Here is a 22985-nt window from a genome sequence, read left to right on the forward strand (position 1 = left end):
TGAAACCTGTTCACCAATTTTGAAGTGAGTGATGGCGGTGAAGGGGGGAGGAGAATCTGAGATTTTTTATGTCAATCTCTGGAATATCAGAGGTTAAGGGGAGACTTGACAGAAGTATATAAAATTAAGAGGCATAGACAAGGTAGACAGTCAGAACCTTTTTCCCCAGGGCGGAAACATGAAAGATTAGAGGGTATAGTTTTGAGGTGAGCAGGGCAAAGTTTAAAGGAGATGTGGGGAAAAAGTTTATTTTTTACACAGATGGTGGTGGGTGCCAGGAATGCGTTGCTAGGAGTTGTGACGTTTCTACGGCTTTTAGACAGATATGCATGGAATGGAAGGATGTGGATCGTGTGCAGGTAGATGAGATTAGTTTATCTCAGCATCATGTTCGCAACAGATATTGTGGGCCTGTGCTTTACGGAAAATTGTTATACCTTGTGATATTGGCATTCCTAAAATTAACATTCAAAACACCAACCTTTATCTTAATCACATATGAGACCCAATGCCTTCCTTTGGCTGCACTGGGATTGATGCAGATGGAGAAAATGGTCGAGAACAATTAAACCCAAATTATCTTTGTCTAATCTTCATCTAGTTATTTTTGATTACTTATTTCTTCTTTAAATAAATTCCTATTTTACCAGGATACATATTGCTGCTTAAACACTAAGGGAGAGAAGTTCTGACCAACAGTAATGGTTACCAACTCCTGCACAAAAACCTTAAGCCCACAAACTGAAGATCACTAAGAAGGTCAGAGAGAAGATAGGAATGCTAACAGCAAACAGAAGGCATAAGTGCATCATTTTTCTGGTTGCAAGGTTTAAGGAATGATATATCACAGGAATGTCATGGGGTATGAACTTTTTACAACTTAGATATAGCCGGAAAATGCACCGAAGGTATGGTTTCTAAAGTTGATAACTGATCGTGTGGAACTAGCCTATGAAGAGGACATAAGGAGGCTGGCTACAAAGGGATATTGGTAGATTAAATGTGTGAAAAGATCTAATATGGAATAGTTGTGCCATAAAGTAACAGCAAAAAGGTTTGACTTATACTTGCATGGGCATCGTAATATTTACAGACTTCCCTATCCTAATTAACACCATATAATATTCCTGGAGAAGTGAAATAAAGTGAGAAAACCCATCTGGGCAAATGAAGAGAGGTCTGGAGATTCATTTGGTGCTGAATCTTCTGCCATTACCAGAATTGGCCCAACTCTTGCTTTAAATGGGTTTAGGTAGTCAGCATCAGCGCCAATCCCCATCTTTTCCTGACGTTCAGCTTTCTGTGGGCTAATGAAGAAGAACACCACAAGCAGTTACGAGAATAAAGACGAAGCAACCTACAAAAGTAAAGGCTTGGCCACAACCCAAAAATATTACAAACATCACAAATCAGAGTAATGGTTAACCACTCAATTATGAGAACAGATGGCAGCCAAGTTGCGCAGTTGTTATCAGAAGCTTTTGAAATGAAAGAAAATGACTATTGCTGGTATTACCTCCTAAACGCATCCCACATTTCCTGGACTTCTAGAAGGTCAACAGCTGAGCTTCAAACAGTATAGCTTTGTTCTTAAGGTGCCGATTTTAGTGAAATAGATTTACTTATCAAGTTATGCAGCCTCAGCCTCAGCTGCATCTACTGCTAAAAACTCTTTAATTTGTAGAGAGTTCATACACTCATCCGTGGTATTATAGGTCAGGATTCAGATGCCTGTTACATTTAACGGCTCTTAACTGCAATACGAAATATAGTGAAGTAAAAGGTTAATGTTGCGTCAAAGCTGATCAAGCTAGGATTATATATTTTTTAAATCAAGTAAAAAGTGTTTTACCTACAGTTCTAACCAGAAATCTGAAACGGCAAACTGACAGAAACATGGGTTCTGCTCATATTTTTTATACAGTTGCCTGTTTTTACAATGTTGCTTCACTGGATGTCTTAGTAACACATTCAACACAATATCCACCAGTTCTGAATGAGTTCAACACAAAAGATGTGTCTTTCCTGAACCTCAGTGGCCTCAGCCTTGGAAGAAGCTACCTCGATTGCCTGAGGCAACATAACCAGCTACAGGTAAGCGCTTGGAGTCTTGTCATCTTAACTTGAATGCACTTAATTATTGAGCATTTTTTTGTTTTTCAATTAACTTGAACAGGCTAAATTTTTTGGATAAAATTATGGAAACTAGGTAACATTGGAACTTAATTCTTAAAGTTATGAGGATTTTTATTACAACCAACTGAAATAATTATTAGGATTTTGATGAGAATATTCATCATATGCTGAATTATTGTCTAGTTAAAAAGTCACAAATAACATTAATGTAATAATGTTTCCTGTCAGAATAATATATGTACTCAGAAAAGGGTGCATTATCCACTGCTTATGTGCTGCTTATGGAAAGTGGATTATTAATCTATTATAAAGTTAATTAAAACAACTTTTGCCATTCAACCAACATAAAATCACATCAAAATGGACACAACTATATATTCCTCTATATCAAAGTCTCAGTGCAGATCCCAATGTTAATTCTGTGATTACTGCATATACCATAAAACATTCATATCTGATTATTTTGCTTTTCAGTTTAAGCCATGAATAAGCTAATTTAAAATAAACTGGATAATAGCCCTGGTAAAATTGGAATGAAAAGAATGTATTACAAAGTTGCTGCATGGATTATTGTGTGAATTTTCCAATGGATGAAGTTTCAAAACTAAGACCTTTTTATCCACCTGCTTACAAAATAATCCCCACAATAATGCACAGGTTTACAAAAAGCAAGTCAAAATATATGCATTTATGAAGATTCATGCTCAAAGTCCAGGCGCATGAGACTCATTCACCTTAAAGGAAGGGAAATTTGGCAAAGTTGCAATCAGCATTGAGGATTAGGACAACTGCCTCTATAACCCATTAGTCTTCTCTTTCCAACACACAGACACACACGCAGACGCACAGACACACACAGAGACACACAGACAGACACACACAGAGACACACAGACAGACTGACACAGAGAACCTAAAACGGAATGGATTATATTTGGAATAATAGTAGAAGATATCAATTTATATAAAGACCAAAACGTTTTTTTTAAATTATGGGTTAATAATTGGAAAGAAATTGATACTTAAATTTTGGAAAATATACAACCATACCAACTGTTAAAATGTGTATTAGGAATATGATGGACATAGCACGCCTTGAAGAAATGAGACTCCAACTAATAGATAAATATGACCAATTCTTAAGGAGTTGGTCTCCTTTCATCGACTTTTTGGAATCATGTGATGCACCGGTACCGTAAAGATTGCTGATTTCAGTTCATGCCGTGGATAGATCTACATCTCCGAATAAAGATTTGAAAATTTCTCTTTTAAGGGGCCTTCTCTCCTATTTCTACTTTCCACTTTTTCTTTTTTTTTTATATACACACTTTACATTTTTCTATCCTCTTTTTTCCTCTTTTTCCCCTTTCTATTGTTTTCTTTTTCTTGTCTTGCGTACTTCCTTCTCAAAACATAAAACTAGAGGTTGTACATAGAATGGATTACGGTATGACATAGTTGGCACCTAAAATTAGGTTCCACTACTGTTTTGTACTGTATTAACTTCTAATAAAATAAACAAAAAACACAAAAAAAAGACAGACACAGAGACACACAGACAGACAGACACAGACAGACACACACACAGAGACACAGACACAGACAGACACACAGACAGACTAAACTGTTTGTTATTGAGTACAAAAACATAAAGATACGTTCCAGATCACAATATCAGTTATCAATTGTTCACTTTCACAGTTATTAATCATTTGTTCAAATATGATGTTTTTAATATCAAATAAACTTGGTTCTGCTTGTTCCAGGTCCTACTTCTGAACAACTCCAATTTAGACACTTTGGATGATACAGTATTTTCAAACATATCTAGTCTTAAACAGCTCTATCTACAAGACAACAGGCTAATAGATTTCCCATCCAAACCAATGCTTCCACTTACTCATCTCCAAGTCCTAGTTATCAATAACAATTACATCAAGGAGATCAAGCCAGGTATGTCCCGTTTGTCTTTCTGCTTTGAAAATAGTTTATATCCCAGCTATGTAATGTTATTGATAGAGAATAATGAAATAAAATACTTCCATAATTGAATAAAATTAAATGTTGGACTGCCAATAAATATCGTAATGTGGTGAAGTAAACCTTCTGACAACCTAATCTCAATAAATTAATCTTCAAATACTAAATTACAACCAGTTGTAGAAAATGGGTATACTTGCTTCAAAAGAAAGGGAGGCATTGTGCCCGGGCTGTTTCTTGCAGAGATCAGAAACAATACCTTCCAGATCACAGTACCAGATATCAATAGTTTCCTCATAATTAGTTATTAATTATTTATGTTCAAATATTTAGACCTATTTAATGCCAAATTTAAAAAAAATCTTTCATTTACTATATTTCAAGGCCTGAGAACATCCAAAAGTACTTTGTAGCTAAATATATACTTTGTATAGATATCGTTGTAATGTAGATATTTAAGAGGGAGTTAGATGTGGCCCTTGTGGCTAAGGGGATCAGGGGGTATGGAGAGAAGGCAGGTACGGGATACTGAGTTGGATGATCAGCCATGATCATATTGAATGGCGGTGCAGGCTAAATGGCCTACTCCTGCACCTAATTTCTATGTTTCTATGTCTATGTTTCTAGACCAGATTAAATGGGCTATCTTATATTGATATTTATACAGCAAAAGTCATGGTTAGAGTTATACAGCACAGAAACAGGCTGTTTTCCCCAACTCATCCATGCTAACCAAGATGCCAACCTGAGATGGTCCCATTTGTGTAGGAAAGAACTGCAAATGTTGTTTAAATCAAAGGTAGACACAAAATGTTGGAGTAACTCGGCGGAACAGGCAGCATCTTCGGATAGAAGGAATGGGTGACATTTCGGGTCGAGACCCTTCTTCAGATTTGAAACATCACCCATTCCTTCTCTCCAGAGATGCTGCCTGTCCAGCTGAGTTACTCCATGGTCCCATTTACCTGTGCTTGGCCCTTATCCCTATAAACATTTGGAATACACGTACCAGTCCAAATGTCTTTTAAACATTGTAATTATACATCCTCTTTAGCTTCCTCTGGCAACATACTCTATAGACCTACTTCCCGCCTTGTGAAAAAAATGCCCCTCTGGATATTTTTAAATCTTTATTCTCTCACTTTAAATCTTTTATCTTCCCTACCCTGGGTTAAAGACTATGCCCATTCACAGCCTTGCCTTATAATTTAAGAATCCTTTCTGCACCCTTCCCAGCTTAACAACGTTCCTATAGCTGGGTGACAAGTCAGTGGCGGAAATCCCGGGGGGGGGGGGCAGGGGGGGAAGGTCCCTCCCCTGTTTTGAGAGGTGGGGAACGATTCCCCCCCATTTTTTGTAATCCAGATTTTAAAACTCACTGAAATCTCGGCTTTTCGTGAAACAGTGGGGGAGGGACTGCTGGTCGAGGGCACCGATTGGACGAGAGAGAAGTCGGTCAGCAGGCAATAGGGGCGGGACCGCGATAATTCAGCGCGATGTTTGGAGGAGGGAGTGTAGGTCAGAGGTGGTAGTAGGGGGATGGTACTGAGCGCGGTGACGTCCGTGGGGCAAAGATCAGAGCGGAAGTTGATTTGCATGCCCAGGTCAAGCGAAAAACTCTCGGCAGCCCTGGACACAGACCTCCGCCTCATCCGCGGCCAGGATCGATCCCGGGTCTCCGGCGCTGCAATCACTGCCACACCGCCACAGGACCATCCCATCCCCACCCAAGTGTCCGGGGGTGGCCAGAAACGTGGGGAGTCGGACGGGAGCGGTGCCCACAGCCAGCGCAGAGAAGCTAGTGCTTCTTGAGCTAGCCCAGTTGTGCCGCATTTAGCGCTGCTTCTCCGCACTAGCTGTGGGCCTTACGCGATTTGTTCGGCGACTGCTGGCACCCGTCACTAATTACAGTCCATAGGGTCCACGGCTGAAGCTTCTGAAGCCATGTGTGTGTGTGTGTGCGTGATTGTGCGCATGCGTGCGCGGCGGCCAAGAAATTGTGTCTCCCCTGTCCCCCCAATCCCCTCCATGTTTTGATAGCGATTTCCGTGCCTGACTAGAGTTGCACACAATTCTCCAAGTGCAGTCTTTCCAATGACTTGTACAGTCGTAACATGATATCCCAACTCCTGTTCACCATCTGGTCTACCTGTGTGTTGTTACTTTCAGGAAACATTGTACCTGCACCCACAGTTTCTCTGTTCCATTTGCACTCCAGGACCCTACAGTTTACTGTGTAGATTCTGCCCTGGTTTAACTTACGAAAATGCAGCACCTCATACTTGTCAACTCCAAGTTGAATTCCATGTGCCATTCCTTAGTTCACTTCCCCAATTCATCCAAACTGATCACATTGTAATCTAAATGTTTAAGAATGAACTGCAGAAGCTGGAAAATCGAAGGTAGACAAAAATGCTGGAGAAACTCAGCGAGTGAGGTAGCATCTATGGAGCAAAAGAAATAGGCAACGTTTTGGGTCGAGACCCTTCTCCAGACTGATGTGAGGGTGGGGGGCGGGGGGGGGCGGGAAGAAGAAAGGAAGTGGTGGAGCCAGTGGACTGAGGGAGAGCTGGGAAGGGGAGGAGAAAGCAGGGACTACCTGAAATTAGAGGTCAATATTCATTGACCTGGGGTGTAAACCAAAGATCCTATAGCAAAGCAAGATAGTGCACTCGACGAAAAAGACGTAGTACGGTCATGGGCAGATTCATGGGTAATCTTCGGCCCCATTTCTGTAACCGGCTTCCGTCTCTGCCATCTTTGCCGCCATAGCTGAGAAAGATGCTAGTGTGGAGACAGAAGCCGGTTACGGAAAAATCAAAGACCCTTTTTGAAACTGTAGGTAATTCTGGACTTTAAGCAGATTCTCTGGATTTTTGGTGATTCAGTGATTTTCCTGTTAATACGCTAACCCTTTTTTAATTCACTATTTTTTATGTATGAGATGTTTCATGGTAACACAATAAGCTTTCCAGGTAACTCAGTAGGTTTATAGAAGTATGGGAACCGGGGCCTCAATATGTTGAAAGGAGTGTGATAACATAGAGAAACACCTTGCGTCACCATGAGCTTTATCATCTCCAAATTGTTTCTGCACGTGAATGTGTCCAAAACAATTTGCCACTGCTGCTACAAGTGGTAGTGGAAGCACATTCGATATTGGCATCATATTTAGCACACTGGAGAGTGGCTCATGTTGTGCCTTTATTTAAGACGGACAAGCCAGAGAAGTGCAGACTGGTGAGCCTAGCATTAATGGTGGATGATTGCTTTTAGATTGGCATGTGGATATGCAGGGAATGTGACATTTTGAACATTTCTTCTGAATAGATGCCTTTCAGGAACTAAAGGAGCTCAAAGAGCTTCACCTGGGGCCCCAGGTGCAGTTTCAAAACTTTGATTATCAAGCCCTGCTTCCTCTGAAAAAGATTAAGGTAAGTTATGCTTCTTGGGGAATAATATGAATTGAATAGCGGGATGGTAGTTTCAGATGTCTCCTTGATCTGTAGCAAGTCATCTCTACAGTCCCATCACTACCAGGAGTTCAAGATCACTCAGAATGCATTTATAAAGGATGACCCTTCAGTGTTGCCACATATTTTATGAACTGTAGCCAGCAGCACCATAGAAAAGTGGGCAATTTCATGGAAAAATGATATCCACTTGAATAAGAGTATGATACCAGTGCATTTCTAAACAAATCACATCATCTTTAGTATTTGAAGGAAACTGAAACAGCACATAATAAAGCAGAGTCCCAATGTTACCCTACAACGTGACAGAGGCTGAAAGATGAGTACATTTAACATGTATCATTTGACCAAACCTTGGCTAACATCTTGGCAGGACAAATCAAAATAGGACGTACATGGTAAATGGTAGGGAATTGAAGAATGTAGGTGAACAGAGGGATCTGGGAATATGTGTGCACAGTTCCCTGAAAGTGGAATCTCATGTACATAGGGTGGTAAAGAAAGCTTTTGGTGTGCTGGCCTTTATTAATCAGAGCATTGAGTATAGAAGTTGGGATGTAATGTTAAAATTGTACAAGGCATTGGTGAGGCCAATTCTGGAGTATGGTGTACAATTTTGGTCGCCTAATTATAGGAAGGATGTCAACAAAATAGAGAGAGTACAGAGGAGATTTACTAGAATGTTGCCTGGGTTTCAGCAACTAAGTTACAGAGAATGGTTGAACAAGTTAGGGCTTTATTCTTTGGAGCGCAGAAGGTTAAGGGGGGACTTGATAGAGGTTTTTAAAATGATGAAAGGGATAGACAGAGTTGACGTGGAAAAGCTTTTCCCACTGAGAGTAGGGAAGATTCAAACAAGGGGACATGACTTGAGAATTAAGGGACTGAAGTTTAGGGGTAACATGAGGGGGAACTTCTTTACTCAGAGAGTGGTGGCTGTGTGGAATGAGCTTCCAGTGAAGGTGGTGGAGGCAGGTTCGTTTTTATCATTTAAAAATAAATTGGATAGTTATATGGACGGGAAGGGAATGGATGGTTATGGTCTGAGCGCAGGTATATGGGACTAGGGGAGAATATGTGTTCAGCACGGACTAGAAGGGTCGAGATGGCCTGTTTCCGTGCTGTAATTGTTATATGATTATATGAACACCATCTCTGCCAGAGCTATTTAATCATAGTCCAGACACAAAGTCTGAAAGTTACAATGTCTGAGCATCACTTGACTAGTTCAGACCCTTCATAGAGTTGTATAGCAAAGAAAAAGGCTCTTTGGTCCATTGTATAATGCCTATCTATTCTTATCTCATTTATTTTTATTAATTTAATATCACTCCATGCATTGCTCATTCAACTCTGTCCAAACACCACTTAAATGTTATTACTGGCCCCTGCTTCTACCACCTTAAGGGGAAAGATTTCATAACAACCTGAGGGGTAACTTTTTCATTCAGACGGTGATGGGTGTATGGAACAAGCTGCAGAAGATGCATAAAATAATAGTGAGGCAGGTACTATGACCACATTTCAAAAACATTTGGACAGGTGGATGGACCGAAAAGGTTTAGAGGGATACGGACCAAATATGGGCAAATAGGATGAACATAGATGGGGCATCTTGGTCGTCATGGACAAGTTGGGCCATAGAGCCTGTTTCTGCATGGTATGACAATATAACCTCCTCTGGCAGCTCATTTTGATACCATCTACTATTTGTGCAAAATATTTATCCCTCACACTGCAATGATCATACAATATTTTCAGGTGACTAATGTGCATCAGCAGTGACAAAATCACTCACGATTTAGCCATTCTTACCAATGTATATAATTGGACAAACTATCAGGGAATTATAACAAATGAATGCTGCAAAACTGCCACTAATATAACAAGTGGAAATGCCAATGTAATTACAGCATCTCCTTTACTCAGGTCAAATTGACCACAAACATTCTACACAGACTGTGATAAAAGTGCATTTTGCATCAATTGCACCTTCCAAGGTCTTTCAAACTACATTCACGGGGTGTTGTAAACATCTCGTAAATCTTTGTGCTGATATGAGTCGGTTCTGCTTGTCAACCACAAAGCACCGACACTTGTCAGGCAGATGTACACACAAAAATGAAGAAGGTGAAGATCCTGAGAGTTTTCATGGAAGAGATGGTAAGCCTGGATGTGTGCAAAACCCAAAGTGCTGGAGGAAGTCAGCGGCTCAGGCAGCATCTGTGGAGGAAATGGACAGGCGATGTTTGGGGTCGGGACCCTTCTTCAGACTGATTGGAGTACAAGGGAGAAAGCTGGAAAAGAGAGATGGGGCAGCACAAAGCCTGGCAAATGATGGGTGATGGGGGTTTGATTGGCAGATGTGTGGAGTAAGTGACTAAGGCTAGAGGTTGTCTCACAAGGAAAGAATATGAGTAAAATGTAAAGCTGGAGGGCGAATATAGGTAGAAAAGGATGAGAGGAAAAAGAGGAGGGATAAAAGGGAGACGGGGGACTTGGGTTGGGATGAGTGTACGATGCAGGGGAAAGTAGTAGGGTAAAGGGGAGGGAGAATTGATAGAGCGCGTAAAGACTGATGTAAAATTCTTTCCTCCAGGTGCTGATTCTCAGAGGCCTCAACCTCACGTTCGTGCCTGTCATTAATCAGATGCAGCTGCTTCAGGATTTGGATTTATCTGATAATCAGATTGATAGAGTATTATCACAGTATTTTTATAATCTCACCAGACTCCAGACGCTACAATTGGCAGGTAACACATGGCACCGTGTTTTACATCTTCTTATAACATTGTTGAAGATATTTTAACCTACCAATTGATTGACACCATAAATCTCCATTTCTCCTAAATGGATAAGTGTTATTCTGGCGCATGTCCAGGCTTTAGATTGATATATAAAAAACTAGAAAGAGAAATACAAGTTTTAATTTTCATTGGATTTTAGAGCTAAAATCGGGAATATCGATGGAACTTTTTTTTGCAGTTGAGGTTCTTGTCAATAGTCAATGTGATGCACAACTCATTTTTATTTCCTGTACCTTTGCCCCCCCCCCCCCCCCCTCCATTTACTATACTGCCCTTCAGTCCCATTAGACATGAACTCACCAGCTAATCATATGCTATTCACTACATAATCTCACATTATCTTTCCCTCTCCTCACCTCACCTCCTTATGTCCCAGAGGAGCTGTTCCCTCCAGAATGCTTTCAAAGGTTTCAAAGGTCGTTTATTATCACGTGTACCAATCAAGGTACAGAGATATGCAAATTACCATATTAAAAAGAGCAACAAGACACATAACTACATAAAAAGTTAACATAAACATCCACCACAGTGGATTCCCACATTCCTCACTGTGATGGAAGGCAACAGAGTCTAATCTTCTTCATCTTCTAGCTGTTCTTGCCCTACCATATTCCAATATAACTGCACTGGAATTGTATTCACTTCTTGATAGTGTATTGTCCAGCTTGACAGCAACCACACGCAGAAGTTGATTGTAACTGTTCTGCAACTGTTGACCACTGAGTTCACATCTGTGAAATTTGACTTTCCATTCATTCCATCACCGATTTCTGCTCTGCTCCCTCTTTGACCTCCAGAGTGAGGCAATCCAAGAACTGGCAACGAAGATTAAATTATGTCCAGAAAACCACCTGTGGGCCATACAATTTTTAAACAATGCTTCTGGTTACCAGGAGGGATAATCTTGTTCATGGAAAATCTTGCCCAAGGTCTCTTATCTTGTCCACTAACTTCCAATTTCAATACAGCCACCTCACATTGTATGCATGTTAGATCAATGCAATTTTGGAATTACATATTTGTTTAATTAATACCAAAGCCTAATTTATGTGCTCGTATTTTCTAAATAAGGCGCTCAAATACGCCTGGCAGCGTAGTCGTGTGCAGTAGCTGTACAGTACAACAGTGACCGCATACAACATGCTATTGCTTATCACTTTCTCAGTTTTCGTCCATGCCGCCTTTACTTTGTGCATAGTCATTTAGAGTTGCTGTATTTTAGTGTAAAATTCTGTTTTCCCCATCAACCATGATAACTGCTTTTTCCTTACTAATGAGTGGGATAAAAGAATAATGGCAGTCATAAATGTGTGTTGTGCATACATTAATATGACTTTTCACCTCACCTGCACCCTTTGCATACATTCTTATAGTAAAAATGTTTTTTACATGTTTTTATGATGGGTGCTGCTTTTCAAGAACGTAACCCCCGCATAAAATGAGAATGACTGTACTTAAAGTCACATTATTATTTCCCTTTCCCTTTTGGCTGTGTTAATAAAATGAGGAGACATCTGTGAAATTGAACCAGAGGGTAGAAGAATGAGTGGAAATCTCATTGAAATGTACCAAATTTTGCCAAGTTGTGACCTGCTGGTTGCAGGGGTTATGAAGGGAGAAGAGGTCTAGGTAATGGGATTAAACATTTAGGATTGAAATGAAAGTGTGAAATTCTCAGCCACTGAAGGTTGTGCAGACTAAATTGTTGAATATACTAAAGAAAGGAGATACATTTTGATACAGAATTGGCCTCAAGAAGTTTGGGAGGAGAGCAGAGCTGTGGCTTTGATACAGGATTGGTCTTGGTCTTATTGGACAGTGGAGTAGGCTTGAAGAACCAAATGACCAGCTCCTCTTATAGTTCTGTTTCCAACTTTCCTCGTAAGATACTTACTTGGTAATGTTTTCTTATTAAAATTGGAAGGAAGCCAAAATAACTTTTGCATTCTCCCTTCGAGCCAGCTTGGGAGATCATCCCCAATCAGTAACCCGTTCCTGCTTTTTCCCCATATCCCCTGACTCCGCTATCTTTAAGAGCCCTATCCAGCTCTCTCTTGAAAGCATCCAGAGAACCTGTCTCCACCGCCCTCTGAGGCAGAGAATTCCACACACTCACAACTCTCTGTGAGAAAAAGTGTTTCCTCGTCTCCGTTCTAAATGGCTTACCGCTTATTCTTACACTGTGGCCCCTAGTTCTGGACTCCCCCAACATCGGGAACATGTTTCCTGCCTCCAGCGTGTCCAAACCTTCAACAATCTTATATGTTTCAATAAGATTCCCTCTCATCCTTCTAAACCACAGAGTGTACAAGCCCAGCTGCTCCATTCTCTCAGCATATGACAGTCCCACCATCCCAGGAATTAACCTTGTAAACCTACGCTGCACTCCCTCAATAGCAAGAATGTCCTTCCTCAAATTAGGGGACCAAGACAGCACACAATACTCCAGGTGTGGTCTCACTAGGGCTTTGTACAACTGCAGAAGGACATCTTTGCTCCTATATTCGATTCTTCGTGTTATAAAGGCCAACATGCCATTCGCTTTCTTCACTGCCTGCTGAACCTGCATGCTTACTTTCATAGACTGATGTACAAGGACCCCCAGATCCCGTTGTACTTCCCCTTTTCCCAACTTGACACCATTTAGATAGTAATCTGCCTTCCAGTTTTTGCTACCAAAGTGGATAACCTCACATTTCTCCACATTAAACGTCATCTGCCATGCATCCGCCCACTCCCCCAACCTGTCCAAGTCACCCTGCATTCTCATAGCATCCTCCTCACAGTTCACACTGCCACCCAGCTTTGTGTCATCTGCAAATTTGCTAATGTTACTTTGAATACAGAGAATTTTTCAATTTAAAACATAGAAACATAGAAAATAGGTGCAGGAAGGCCATTCGGTCCTTCGAGCCAGCACCGCCATTCATTGTGATCATGTCTGATCGTCCCCAATCAATAACCCGTGCCTGCCTTCTCCCATTATCCCTTGATTCCACTAGCCCCTAGAGCTCTATCTAACTCTCTCTTAAATCCATCCAGTGACTTGGTCTCCACTGCCCACTGTGGCAGGGATTGTCTGATGAACTTTTGCATACGTTGACTGATAACAGAAAGGATTTTGTAGTCAGTCTTATATTTGCTAATATACAAACCAAATTATGTAAGCTATTTGATTAATTATATTATGCCCTTTAGAAGTAGGCCCCCCTCGGTCATGACTGACCATGGGTGAAGCATCCTAGTTGATGGCTGCTTGCTCCAAACCTCGGCTAGAGCAGCGCGCTTGTAGCTGAAGAAACCAATGCGGAACTGACAATCTCTGTGGCAAAGGTCACGTGTGTGGTCACTGGTCTGTTGAAGTTGCTGCGCTCCTTTCTACATGCCCACTTGTCTGCTGCATTCAACAGTTTCTCTTCCCCCGTTTTGAGATGTTGGTTCAGGGTACCTCTCCATCTCGTGCGGTCAGCTGCAAGACTCTCCCAGGACTCCACATCGATGTTGAGCGCCTTCATATCTCACTTGCAGACATCCTTGTAACGCAGCTGGGGGAGGCTGATGGTTCTCCTCCAAGATGTCAGCTCTCCATAGGAGAATGTCTTTTGGAATACGGCCATCCTCCATGCGGTGGACAAGGCCCAGCCACCGCAGTCTGCCTGAGTAGAGAGTACATACTAGGAAGGCCAGCACGAGACAGGATCTCGGCGTTGGACATTCTGTCTTGCCCAGGATACGGCGGATGCTTCTCAGTTGGAAGGTGTTGAGTCTCCTCTCCTGCCTGGCATATGTAGTCCATGTCTCACTGCCGTACAGCAGTGTGCTGTTGACATAGGCATTGTAGAATTGTCTTCACTGTCAGCTTTGGGTTGGTCCACACTCGAGTTGTGAGGCGAGCGAAAGTTGTAGCTGCCTTCCCGATCCTCTTATCAATCTCTGTGTCCAAGGAGAGGTTGTCAGTGATGGTGGAGCCGAGGTACGTGAACTGATGGACGGCATCGAGTTCGTAGTTGTCGATGGTGATGACAGGCGGCGCCTCTGTATCCTGCCCCAGGACGTTCGTCTTCTTCAGGCTGATGGTCAGCCCGAAGTCCTTGCAAGCCTGATAGAAGCAGTCCATCAGTGACAGTAGTTCCTGCTGGGTGTGGGACACAACTGCAGTGTCGTCGGCAAACAACATGTCTCTGATGAGAGCTTCACGTACCTTTGTCTTTGCTCTGAGGCGGGTGAGGTTGAAGAGCCTGCCATCTGATCTAGTACGCAGGTAGATCCCCTCTGCTGCAGTGCTGAAGGCATGTTTCAGGAGCAGAGCGAAGAAAATCCCAAGGAGTGTGGGAGCGAAGACGCAGCCTTGTTTGACGCCACTGCGGGTGTCGAAGGGCTCCGAGAAGCTGCCATTGCACTGCACTGTCCCCTTCGTGTTGATGTGGAAGGATTCGATCATGCTCTGCAGCTTTGGTGGGCAGCCAATCTTTGGCAGAGCCTTAAATAGGCCATCTCTGCTGACGAGGTTGCACGCCTTGGTGAGGTCAATGAAAGCAACATACAGGGGCATCCGCTGTTCTCTGCACTTCTCCTGGAGCTGGCAAATGGAGAAGACCATGTCCACTATTGGCCTTCCAGCTCGGAAACCGCACTGTGACTCTGGGTAGACACGTTCTGCCAGTTTCTACAGGATCAAGATGACCTGAGCAAGGACCTTGCTGACGATGTTGAGGAGGGAGATGCCTCTGTAGTTGTTGCAGTCGCTGCTCTCGCCCTTGTTCTTGTAGAGGGTAATGATCATGACATCCCTCATGTCCTGCGGTACAGCTCCTTCTTGCCAGCACTGGCAGAGGACTTCATACAAAGGAAGCAGTAAGGTAGTCTTGCAATGCTTGATCAGGTCAGGGTGATTCCCGTCGCTGCCTGGGGCCTTGCCTGAGGCCAGGCTGTCAATGGCCTTGCAGAGCTCTTCTACCGTCGGTTCTCTGTCTAACTCATCCATGGCCAGCAGGCACTCGATGGCATCAAGGGCTGAGGGGGACACGGTGTTCTCTCTCGCGTAGAGGTCGGAGTAGTGTTCCACCCATCACTCTATCTGCTGGCATTCGTCTGTGAATTACTTCCCCAGTGGAGGATTTGAGGGGGGCTGTCTTACTATGGACTGGTCCGAGTGCCTTCTTAATGCCATCGTACATTCCCCTGATGTTCCCAGTTATGATGGCCGTCTGGATGTCCTCACTAAGCTGTGTCCAGTAGTCATTGGCGCAACGCCCGGCAGTCTGCTGATCCTTGCTCCTGGCAGCCCTGAGGATCGGCAGGTTCTTCTCGTTAGCTGACTGCTTGTACTCGGCTATGGAGGGGTGCTTGACTGATGACGGTAGTCATGTCGGTCAACTTGTCCTCAAACCAGTCGTGTGTCTTCGAGGTCTTCTTCCCAAAGCTAGCCAAGGCTGTGCGGTGCATGTTGTCCCGCAGAATTTCCCACTTCTCTGTTGCAGTCTCCAGGACACGAGGTTCCAAGTTCTCTCTCAAAAGCCTCTGCAAACTGTTGCACGAGGTCTGGACGGGGCATCTTGCTGACATAGATGACATAATGCCCTTTAATCTTTTGATTATTTACTTGCAAACAAGATTTTACATTTGCACACGCTAAGATTTACAATTAACCAAGCATAATATTTAAATTATTCAATGTCATTGTTTGCTTCATTTTGAAGTTTCAAAATGGATCAAATACGATGTTGGCATCTGTGAGGCTTTTGAATAAGGACATAGATTTGTAAGGAATTGAAGGATATGCATCACGAGCCGGTATCATGTTCAACACAGACATTGTGGCTGATGGGTCTGTTCTTGTGCTGTACTGTTCTATGATCTATCTAATACATGAACCCATGCTATACCTTCCATATATCTTGAGTATCTTGAGCAAAACTGTGGACTGTTTTTGCAGGGTCTGGGATTACATTTATCAGCAAATCAGCCTTCAGCTCTCAGAAGAACCTGCGCCTGTTGGACTTGTCCAGGAACAAGCTAATCACCCTTTCGAAAGAAGCACTTAGTCCCATTATTGGGTCAAGACGTAATGCTGTGGTCATTATTTTGGCTCAGAACTCATTTCACTGCGATGCCAGCATGTGCCTGATGAAGAGATGGCTGGACACTGTAAAGGTACAAGCATGCTACTTATTACTGTAAAGAACATTTCATCTTGATGGAATCAGACAAGGCCTTTGAAGAACATAAAGAAAAGAGGAAAGAACAAGCTGCTGATTAGAAAGGCCAAAATATAACCATATAACCATATAACAATTACAGCACGGAAACAGGCCATCTCGGCCCTACAAGTCCGTGCCGAACACTTATTTTCCCCTAGTCCCATCTACCTGCACTCAGACCATAACCCCCCATTCCTTTCCCATCCATATACCTATCCAATTTATTTTTTAATGATAAAATCAAACCTGCCTCCACAACTTCCACTGGAAGCTCCCCAGGACAAGGGGTCACAGCTTAAGGATAAGGGGGAAATCCTTTAAAACCGAGATGAGAAGAATTTTTTTCACACAGAGAGTGGGTGAATCTCTGGAACTCTCTGCCACAGAGGGTAGTTGAGGCCAGTTCATTGGCTATATTTAAGAGGGAGTTAGATGTGGCCCTTGTGGCTAAGGGGATCAGGGGGTATGGAGAGAAGGCAGGTACGGGATACTGAGTTGGAAGATCAGCCATGATCATATTGAATGGCGGTGCAGGCTCGAAGGGCCGAATGGCCTACTCCTGCACCTAATTTCTATGTTTCTATGTTAACCTTCTGCGCTCCAAAGAATAAAGACCTAACTTATTCAACCTTTCTCTGTAACTTAGTTGCTGAAACCCAGGCAACATTCTAGTAAATCTCCTCTGTACTCTCTCTATTTTGTTGACATCCTTCCTATAATTGGGCGACCAAAATTGTACACCATACTCCAGAATTGGTCTCACCAATGCCTTGTACAATTTTAACATTACATCGCAACTTCTATACTCAATGCTCTGATTTATAAAGGCTAGCATACCAAAAGCTTTCTTTACCACCCTATCTACATGAGATTCCACCTTCAGGGAACTATGCACCGTTATTCCTAGATCCCTCTGTTCAACTGCATTCCTCAATTCGCTACCATTTACCATGTACGTCCTATTTTGATTTGTCCTGCCAAGATGTAGCACCTCGCACGTATCAGCATTAAACTCCATCTGCGATCTTTCAGCCCATTCTTCCAAATGGCCTAAATCTTTCTGTAGACTTTGGAAATCTACTTCATTATCCACAACACCACCTATCTTAGTATCATCTGCATACTTACTAATTCAATTTACCACACCATCATCCAGATCATTGATGTACATGACAAACAACAGTGGACCCAACACAGATCCCTGAGGCACCCCACTAGTCACCTGTCTCCAACCTGACAGACAGCCATCCACCATTACTCTCTGGCATCTCCCATTCAGCCACTGTTGAATCCATCTTGCTGCTCCACCATTAATACCCAACAATTGAACCTTCGTAATCAACCTTCCATGAGGAACCTTGTCAAAGGCCTTACTGAAGTCCATATATACAACATCCACTGCTTTACCCTCATCAATTTCCCTAGTAACCTCTTCAAAAAATTCAAGAAGATTAGTCAAACATGACCTTCCAGGCACAAATCCAAGTTGACTGTTCCTAATCAGACCATGTTTATCCAGATGCTTATATATATTATCTCTAAGTATCTTTTCCATTAATTTGCCCACCACTGAAGTCAAACTAACAGGTCTTTAATTGCTAGGTTTACTCTTAGAACCCTTTTTAAACAATGGGACAACATGCGCAGTACGCCAATCCTCGGGCACTATTCCCGTTTCTAATGACATTTGAAATATTTCTGTCATAGCCCCTGCTTTTTCTACACTAACTTCCCTCAATGTCCTAGGGAATATCCTGTCAGGACCTGGAGACTTATCCACTTTTATATTTTTCAAAAGTGTCAGTACTTCTTTTTCTTTGAATCTCACAGTACCCATAGCTACTCTACTTGTTTCCCTTACCTCACATAATTCCATATCCTTCTCCTTGGTGGAAGAAAATAAATTGTTCAATATCTCCCCCATCTCTTTTGGCTCTGCAGATAGCTGTCCACTCTGTCTCTCTAATGGACCCATTTTATCCCTCGTTATCCTTTTGCTATTAATATAGCTGTAGAAACCCTTTGGATTTACTATCACCTTACTTGCCAAAGCAACCTAATATCTTCTTTTAGCTTTTCTAATTTCTTTCTTAAGATTCTTTTTACATTTTTTATACTCCTCAAGCACCTCATTTACTCCATGCTGCCTATAATTATTGTAAATCTCTCTCTTTTTCCGAACCAAGTGTTCAATTTCCCTTGAAAACCATGGCTCTTTCCAATTAGCCTTTCTCCAATCAAAAATCTCAACCCTAGGTCCCGTTCTGACCCTCTCCATAATTATATTGAAACTAATGGTATTCTGATCACTGGACCCGAAGTGCTCCCCAACGCATACCTCCGCCACCTGACCTGTCTCATTTCCTAACGGGAGGTCCAGCACTGCCCCTTCTCTAGTAGGTACCTCTATGTATTGCTGCAAAAAACTATCCTGCACACATTTTACAAACTCCAAACCATCCAGCCCATTTACAGAATGCGTTTCCCAGTCTATGTGTGGAAAATTGAAATCTCCCACAATCACTACCTTGTGCTTACTACTAATATCTGCTATCTCCTTACATATTTGCTCTTCCAATTCTTGCTCCCCATTTGGCGGTCTATAATACACCCCTATAAGTGTTGCTACACCTTTCCCACTTCTCAGTTCCACCCAAATAGCCTCCCTAGACGAGCCCTCTAATCTATCCTGCCAAAGCACTGCTGTAATATCTTCCCTGATAAGCAATGCAACACCTCCACCTCTTGCCCCTCCAATTCTATCACACCTGAAGCAACGAAATCCTGGAATATTTAGTTTCCAATCACAGCCCTCCTGCAACCATGTTTCACTGATCGCCACAACATCATACTTCCAGGTGTCAATCCAGGCTCTAAGCTCATTCACCTTTCTTACAATGCTCCTAGCATTAAAATATACACATTTAAGAAACCCACTGCCACTTATTCTCTGTTTATTTTATTTTCCTTCTTTCTCCCTTAGATTTTGGGTCCGAGTGCTTCCCTTCTCTGTCTCCTGCCTCACACTCTGTCTACTAGCTTTCTCTATTTGAGTCCCTCCCCCCAACCATTCTAGTTTAAAGTCTCCCCAGTAGCCTTTGCAAATCTCCCTGCCAGGATATTGGTCCCCCTCGGGTTCAAGTGCAACCCATCCTTTCTGTACAGGTCACAATAAACTGCAAAATATTTTTTGTGTCGAATTAAAGAAAACCCCAAAGCTTTTTATCGCTATATTTAAAGCAAGAGGGTAACCAGGGAGAACATAGGGCCACATGAGGATAAAGGAAGGAATTTGTGCTTGGAATCTGTGATATAGGCGAGGAATTAAACAAGTACTTTGCATCTGTTTTCACCAAAGAGAAGGATATGGAGGACAGTGAGATCAGTGTGGTGAATATTAAGAGCAGTTTGAGATTAAGAGCAAGGAGGTGATGGGATTCTTAAAGAGCATTAATAGAGTCATAGTCATAGAAAATAGGTGCAGGAAAATATGGCCCATAGCCATATAGAGGGCTATGGGCCAATGCAAGCAAAATAGATTAGACCAACTTGATTGGCATGGACAAGATGGGCCGAAAGGCTTGCTTCCATGCTATATTGTGCTACGATTCTCTAAAATATGCTAGAAGCAGAGGCACTCTCATATTTTTAATTAGAGAATGAGCTAAACTTTTTCCTTTACCAGGGCAATATAAACAGTTTACGGCACACTTATTTGGGTATCTTCCAGATTTAACACAGTGTGTAATCTTTAACTCTTATTCTTGACAGATGCGCGTGCGGCTCGACCTGATGTGTTACAGCCCTGAGAGTCTCAAAGGACAGTCAATGGCCCAGCTACTGCTCACTGACTTCAACTGTGTAAAAGAGCCTAATTTTGCATTTCTACCCAAAGCTTCACACATAAACAAAACTACTGTGGCACACTCATTTCTTGGGAAAGGTAACATTTAGAGGTTATTCTATAATTTAGTCATTATGTTATAGGTTTTTACTTTATCATAATATCAATATTTACTTCAACTGATGGTTTTTTTTTGCATTTTACCAGGGATCATTGGCGTCATAATAGTTGCTGCAGCTGCACCTATCCTTCTCATCTCCATTATATACTTAGCATCATCAAAGTCAATTCAACAATCTCGTCTCATGAAACATTGTGCCTGCAACAATATGGGATCCACTCAGCAAGGGAAAGAAGAGGCAGCCACAAACAACTTTCCTCTATAAGCATAATGCAAACTGTATTTACAAAACCTGCATGTACAACAATTGAATACCTACAGCTGTAACTAATGTACCATGACAAAAATAGGAGACATGATCCCTGTGCTTAGCAGGTTTTGACTTGTTCATACCCCCTTCATCCAATGTGTTGAACACATTTCTGGAAATGGAATGTATGCCACTTTTTTCAGATAATTGTTGAAATAAAACATGCAGTTGCTTTTTAACAGTGCCAAGAATGAGGAAACATTTATCCACATCATCTGCCAAGTGATTGACCAATTACCTGGAAAATACTTCCCGTTGACTTCGGCTGATTCAAAATTAGGGAATTAAATTTATATTAAAGAACTTTCAAGCTTGATTCATAGATTTTATATTTGTTTTCAATTTATTTTTTAAATCTCAAGTGTCTTCAGCAATCTGACTTTCGAAAAGAGAATCCAGAGATTCTACAATATCAAGGGCAATGTAGAGTGACTAGTGAGAGAACTTGGCCCCGTAGAGATCAACAATTTCATTTACATAGGGAGGCACAGAGATGGGCAAGGTAAATATTTCTAATTTGTATTAATGAAGAAAGACATGGATTCTAGGAAACCCGGGGAAGTTAATAATGGTGTCTTGAAGAAATCACAGTATAGAAGAGAAGGTGAAGGTGTTCATAAAAAACAGATACATCCCCAGGACTTGATCAAGTGTAGCCAAGGATGTTGTTAGAAGCAAGGGAAGAAATTGCAGGGACCCTGGAAGAAATATTTTGTACATCAATATCCTTGGGTGAAGTGCTAGAAGATTGGAACATGACTAATATGGTGCCTTTATTTAAAAAAAAAGGCTACAAGGTAAATTCTGGGAATAACAGACCAATGAGCCTTACATCAGTTGTGGGTAAGTTATTGGAAGAGATTCTGAGAAAGACAAGATCTGATAAAGGATACTCTGACTTTGTGTGGTAAAATGTCTCACAAATTTGAGTTTTTTTTTAATAAAGGTGACCAAAGAGTTTGATGAGGGCAGTGACGTTCTCTACAACCTTTGACAAGGTACTGCATGGTAGGTCTGGAAGGGTAGATCACATGGTATCCAGAGCAAGCAGGCCAATAGGATACAAAATTCAATTGTAGGTACGGGATAGAGGATGGTAGTAGAGGTGTTAGTTTTTAAAAAGATCGGAGGTTTGCAGTAAGTGGTGTGATGTAGGAGCTGCTAAGTATATTGCTCTTCGTTATTATATCTATCTATTATAATATAAAACTCTTGTGCTATCCGACCGGCTGCCGTCCGGATGCCTTTCTGCCTTTTGATTCGTTCCATCGTGTGATGTCACAATGCCCAATGCTCGCAGATGTCCAATCGGAATGGCCGATGCTCACAGATGTTCAATCGGAATGGATCCATTTACATGTACGGCTGCCAGCTGCATTTCTTCCTTTCATTCCTTGCCACGCCGAATCCAGATGCACAATCGCCGAGATCTTTTCCATTTCGGTAGAGATTTCACTTTTCTTTCTAATTATCCGCTCCTCATTACATTTCGTCGTGTTTAAGTACACGTTTTTAATCAAATCCTTCACACCCCACCCCCCAATATTTCAAAAATAAACTGGCTTCTCACCCATAGAAGCAGCCATTTGGGTAGACATTTCACTTTTCACTCCAACTATCCACTCCTCCTTAGATTTCGTTATGTTTATGTTCACATTTTTCATTAAATCCTTCTCCCCCCCACCCCAACTCACTCATTTTGTCACCTCCTGCTGGCCAGCGACCATAACGGCTGCTGGCGCCCGCATCTCGCCTCAAAGCCGCCATTTAAAAACAGCCACACTGCTCATTCCTGAGCCGCTTGAGTTGGAGGACCACGTCTCCCGTGGGGGCTACGGGTAGGGAACGGCTGCGTTGGGGAAGCAGACCCAACGGGTCTGCCCTTGGTCTAGTATACTTTTAAAACTGTGTGTGTGTGTGTGTGTGTGTGTCACTTAGCATGTGAAACGTATCTCGAAAACCAGATGCCGAAACGTTTTTACATATTTCAGGATGGTCCAACCGCCCCCGCTCCCATCCTGCCAGTTTGTTGATTCCATTGAACTTAACATCACTAATTCTTAGCATTAACTTTTAATTTCAAAGACAGTTTAAAAAAAAAAAATTTCAGCCTTC

The 22985-nt window shown here is 42.1% G+C and overlaps 1 protein-coding gene across 1 annotated transcript; it reads left to right on the plus strand.

Moving 5' to 3' along the window:
• Window positions 1-39: 39 nt before the first annotated feature.
• LOC129698782 (vasorin-like) lies at window positions 40-21184 on the plus strand. Its single transcript, XM_055638048.1, has 7 exons — window positions 40-2094; window positions 3902-4088; window positions 7446-7549; window positions 10188-10341; window positions 16331-16548; window positions 20367-20538; window positions 20647-21184. Exons 1-7 carry the CDS (start codon window positions 1897-1899, stop codon window positions 20823-20825), a joined length of 1212 nt encoding a protein of 403 aa, XP_055494023.1. The 5' UTR covers window positions 40-1896; the 3' UTR covers window positions 20826-21184.
• Window positions 21185-22985: the final 1801 nt, after the last annotated feature.

Source organism: Leucoraja erinacea, chromosome 1 (genome assembly GCF_028641065.1).
Source record: "Leucoraja erinacea ecotype New England chromosome 1, Leri_hhj_1, whole genome shotgun sequence".
In the NCBI taxonomy this organism is placed as follows: Eukaryota; Metazoa; Chordata; class Chondrichthyes; order Rajiformes; family Rajidae; genus Leucoraja; species Leucoraja erinaceus.